Source organism: Anopheles ziemanni (genome assembly GCF_943734765.1).
Source record: "Anopheles ziemanni chromosome X unlocalized genomic scaffold, idAnoZiCoDA_A2_x.2 X_unloc_1, whole genome shotgun sequence".
In the NCBI taxonomy this organism is placed as follows: Eukaryota; Metazoa; Arthropoda; class Insecta; order Diptera; family Culicidae; genus Anopheles; species Anopheles ziemanni.
Genome location: NW_026689707.1, coordinates 1,724,312 through 1,729,527, shown reverse-complemented (window position 1 = coordinate 1,729,527; position 5,216 = coordinate 1,724,312). Strand labels below are relative to the sequence as shown.

The window sequence follows — 5,216 nt, the reverse complement described above, 5'->3', positions numbered from 1 at the left end:
CATCGCGTGAAGCTTGTAGAGTACGAGATAGTTTTAAAGACTACTTTTATGTAAATAGCATTGTTATAGACTAATGATATAAGTTATAGGTAAGTTTAAGAAATATTTTTAGAAATAGATTAGGTACAGGTATATGTAAGTTTAGTAAAGATAGGTTGTATAGATCTGTGGGTACGGTAACACGACGAATCGTTTTCTGTGTTTTTTACCACCTTTTTTATTTTAATGATCACCCAAAAGAATCTATCACTTTGTTTCTGAATTCACCACGTAATGTTAGCGCGTAGAAAAGCCACTAGAGAAGAGAAGAACGCGTGCTCGTTGCATGCGCTTTTTATATCGTTCCCTGAGCAACCCGCGTGGGTTGCGCGGCAAGCCGTTCTTGCCATCGTGCACGATAAGTTCTTAACGGAGACGAACGCACGGTAAGTTCGCGGCTGTACTGTGCGGACTTGCCGCTGTTCGTTGTCTCCGATGTCCGCAGCCGCTACAGTACCCCCTTGCTAGCCGAATCACCGGGGCTATCGGAAGCGTTGAGGGAACCGTACATGTCGTCCAGACCTGGTGACTTTCGGCGATACCGGATCTGGTTGCGGCTCGTTCGGCGTCGTCATCAGCGTTGATGGTACCGTTGTGGTTGTTGGCGTCGATGTTGTCGTTTGCGTTTGGGTCGTCGATGGTGGTTCCTCGATGTCAGCTCGGTAGCACGGTTTTAATCGGTCGATTGAGACATTGATTATTTTGCCGTTAATGTCGACCGCGTAGTACTTGGCGCTACGCTGATGGACTTTAAACGGCCCGTCGTACGGGGTCGAGAGCGATGGTCGGATGGAGTCGTTTCTCACAAAAACATGCGTAGCTTTTGCAAGATCGCTGTGAACAAACACATGTTGTTGCCCGTGCCAAGCGGTCTCGTCGGTTCTGATGCGTCTCATCGCTTGTCGCAGGTTCATCAGTAGATCGGGGTCGGTATCAGATGATGTTATCTTCGGTTCGCATACGAAGTCGGAGGGTATGCGAAGGGTCGTTCCATATACGAGTTCGGCAGGAGCAGCTTCCAAGTCATCCTTGTAAGACGTACGCATTCCCAGGAGGATCATTGGCAGGTGTTGCGTCCAGTGGATTGTGTCGTGGCATAGGATGGCAGCTTTAAGTGTACGGTGCCATCGTTCAATCAATCCATTGCTCTGCGGATGATATGCTGTAGTCCGCAGGTGTTTGGTGCCCAAGGTTTTGAGGAGTTCGGCGAAGAGGTTCGACTCGAACTGACGTCCTTGGTCGGTTGTGATGTATTGAGGAATTCCAAAGCGTGCAATCCAGTTAGCAACCAGTGCGTGGGCGACAACCGGTGCTGTCATGTCCGGCAGTGGAATAGCCTCTGGCCATCGAGTTCGACGATCTATGATCGTTAAGCAGTAACGCTGTCCGTTACTTGGAGGAAACGGTCCCACGATATCAACGTTGATATGTGAGAATCGATTTGTCGTCGCCGGGTATCGTTCGAGGGGCGTTTTCGTGTGTCTCGTGACTTTCGCTCGCTGACATTCCAGGCAGTTGCGGGCAAAACGTATGCTATCCTGGCGAATGTTGGGCCAAACGAATCGGGAAGTCATCAGTTTAGCCGTCGCTCGGGTGCCGGGATGATGTAGTCCATGAGTAACCTTCAGGAAGCGTTCTCTGAAGGCCCTCGTGATGAACGGTCGCAGGTTGTCGGTTGTGTCGTCACAGTAAAGTTGATGTTCGGTACCTGGAATGGTTACTCGCTTGAGGTGTAGGCTAGTACTCACGTCGTTTTGAAGGATGCGTTGTAGTTCCTCGTCTTTGGCCTGGTCGTCGGCCAATGCTCCGAAGTCGATCACCCTGCTATCGTCGATCGCGTTGATTCGAGAGAGAAGATCAGCTGTAACGTTGTCCTTTCCTTGCACGTGCCGGATATCAGTTGTGTGCTGACCAATGTAGTCCAATTGTCGAGCCTGTCGTGGTGAAGCTTTGTCGGAGCTTTGCTTGAAGGCGTATGTTATCGGCTTGTGGTCGGTATAGATGTGGCTTGTTCGTCCATCCAACCAGTGCCGGAAGTGTCGTATTGCCAGGTATATCGCTGTCAGCTCGCGGTCGTAGGTGCTGTATCGTCGCTGCGTTTTGTCAAACTTCTTGGAGAAGAATCCAAGTGGTTGGAGTTGTCCATCTACTACTTGATGTAGTGCTGCGCCAGCAGCGATGTCCGAGGCATCGACCCATAGTGAGAGTTCCGCGTTGGCTATGGGGTGTGCAAGGAGCGTGGTGTTCGCTAGCTGCTCCTTGCACTCGATGAAGGCTGATGTCGTCTCAGGAGTCCATTCGAGAGGAGTTTTGTCGTTTTTTCGATTTCCGGGAATCATAGCGAGCAGCGGGGCTTGTGCAACGATGGCATTCGGTATGAATCGGCGGTAGAAGTTTATCATCGCGATAAACTTTTTTAGCTCCTTTACGGTCGCTGGAGTTTTAAAATCGCGGATAGCTTCTACCCGTTCCGGAAGAGGCAGGATACCGTTTTCGTTTACCTTATGGCCTAGGAATCTAATTTCTGATTTCCCGAGTTCGGTCTTCGCACAGTTGATGTGTAAATGGTGCTCTTCCAGTCGTTTGAAGAGCTGGGTGAGGTGCTCACGATGTTCTGCCATAGTAGTGGATGCTATGAATATGTCGTCGATATATACGAACACAAAGTCCAATCCACGTACGACTTCATTTATAAGGCGTTGGAAGGTCTGCGCGGCGTTCCGCAGGCCGAAGGTCATGTACGAAAACTCGAAAAGGCCAAATGGTGTTATGATTGCCGTCTTCGGTACGTCGTCGGGATTTATTGGCACTTGGTGGAAAGCCTTCTTCAAGTCGATTTTGGAGAACACGTGTTTTCCAGCGAGGGTGGCGGTGAAATCCTGTAGATAGGGTACGGGATATCGATCAGGGACTGTTTGAGCGTTCAGTGCCCTGTAATCGCCACATGGTCTCCACGTTCCGTCTGGTTTCTGCACCATATGCAAGGGACTCGCCCAGTTGGATCGCGATGGGCGGCAAATTCCCAACCGGAGCAGGATGTCGAACTCAGCTCGTGCTGCAGCAAGTTTCTCCGGAGGCAGTCTGCGAGGACGCGCACTCGTTGGCGGGCCAGTCGTATCGATGTAGTGCATGACGGTAGAGTTGCATGTCAGTCCCGGTGGCGATGTTGTTGTTAATGCCGGAAAATCGCTTAGAATATCAGCTAAAGGCGCCTCTCGTGAGAACGCTCGGATGTCGCTGGCTGCGTCGTCGATCAGGATGCCGGTCATCTGGATGTTCGTGGTGTTATCAATAAGCCGTCGTCGCTTCAGGTCGATCAGGAGGTCGTGGTGTGCAAGGAAATCCGCTCCGATGATGGCGATGGTGACATCCGCGATGACAAAGGTCCACAAGAAGTCCCTGCGGAGGCCAAGGCTGACGTTTAGAGTTGCCTCTCCGTAGACGGGGATGTTTGTTCCATTCGCAGCTACAAGCACGGCGCTTGTAGGTCGCACACCACTAACGCGTCGGTCGCGTGGAATTACTGATATTTCGGCGCCGCTGTCGATCAGGAAGCGCGTTCCTGTCGCGTTGTCAGAAATGCACAGTCGAGGCGCGGCGTTGGAGGTAGTGAGCGCGTGCACTACGTCTCCGGATCCCGACATGCATACCTAAGGTTGGTTGGAAGTAACCTTAAAGGTACACGGATGTCGGCACTTCGTTGCGCGAGCACCATGATGCTCGTGATACCAACACAGTCCGGTGTTTGATCCTGTGCGGCTGGTGCTACGCGTTCGTCGAGGAGAGGATTCACGTGAATGTCTGGCGGGAGTTGACGATCGTTTGGCACAGTGGCTACCGTTACTGATCAGTGCTTTTATGTTGCTTAGTTCGGACTTTATCTCATTCCACGCCTCCAGGCACGGCGCGTGCATGTGCCCTTCGTTGCGTTGACTGCCTGGCTCAGCTAGTTGCCCACGCTTGGGCGCAGTTTCGATCGCGTTAATAGGACGCCAGCGTTGCGATTCCATTACCGCGTCGGCGATGGCCAATTTTTCACTAGCTGGGCCCTGATTTGCTACTACCAGCTGTTGTATGTTAGCAGGGAGCCGGGCAGCCCAAAGATCGAGCAACAACTCATCAGAGATGGACCTATTAGCCACCCGCCGCATGTCGTAGTACAGCTGGGAAGGCTTGGCGTCACCAAGCGCCATCTCTGACAGCACGCGTTGCATACGCCTTTGTTGCGATTCGCTAAAGTGCTCCGTCAGCGTTCTTTTCGCGAAATCGTACTTGTTTTTCGCTGGCAGCATTTCCAACTTCGATTTTAATTCAACCAGTGTTTTCTGCGGTACCTGGGCCATCACGAAATTGAATCGTTTCGCATCCTGGGTGTCAAGAATACCGGCGGCAGCGAACCAGTATTCCACCGACAAGAAAAAACCTTCCAGGTTGCTGGTGTCCATAAGCGGTGGAGGGATTTTCGGCGCACCAGAGATCGTCGTCACGTTTTTGTCGGATATTGCATTTGCATCCTCATTGCTAGCCGATGTACCTTCCGATCCATCGTTGGCCACGCGTGTGGCTCGTTCAGGGCTGTGATGAATCATTCTCGGACGGCGTTGTCAAAGCAAGCGGGCGAAGAAAAATGTGGTTCGGCGTGGTGATTCTTGCGCGTGGTCGTTTCCCGGAAGAATGGCTACTCGGTGTAGACCTTCGCACGGGTGGTCGCTTCGTGGAACGGCTGCGCAGTGCAGGGATTCCTAGCGGTTGGTCACTTTTCGTAATGGCTGCTCGATGCAGAGTGCCGCATGGGTCAATTTCTCCGGTCACTTACCGGCGCAGAACGCGTTGTTCGCTGGTAGGGAAATGTGTGATAGCGCAGGCGATCACGTCGGGGTCACCAATTTGAGGGTACGGTAACACGACGAATCGTTTTCTGTGTTTTTTACCACCTTTTTTATTTTAATGATCACCCAAAAGAATCTATCACTTTGTTTCTGAATTCACCACGTAATGTTAGCGCGTAGAAAAGCCACTAGAGAAGAGAAGAACGCGTGCTCGTTGCATGCGCTTTTTATATCGTTCCCTGAGCAACCCGCGTGGGTTGCGCGGCAAGCCGTTCTTGCCATCGTGCACGATAAGTTCTTAACGGAGACGAACGCACGGTAAGTTCGCGGCTGTACTGTGCGGACTTG

At 51.7% G+C, this 5,216-nt stretch overlaps 1 protein-coding gene across 1 annotated transcript; it reads right to left on the bottom strand.

Moving 5' to 3' along the window:
* Nucleotides 1-3,689: 3,689 nt before the first annotated feature.
* On the bottom strand, nucleotides 3,690-4,628 carry LOC131291497 (uncharacterized). Its single transcript, XM_058320716.1, has one exon. It carries the CDS (start codon nucleotides 4,626-4,628, stop codon nucleotides 3,690-3,692), a length of 939 nt encoding a protein of 312 aa, XP_058176699.1.
* Nucleotides 4,629-5,216: the final 588 nt, after the last annotated feature.

Excerpts from the sequence above, each read along its gene's own strand:
- LOC131291497 (XM_058320716.1), bottom strand. The coding sequence starts at position 4,628 with ATGATTCATCACAGCCCTGAACGAGCCACACGCGTGGCCAACGATGGA.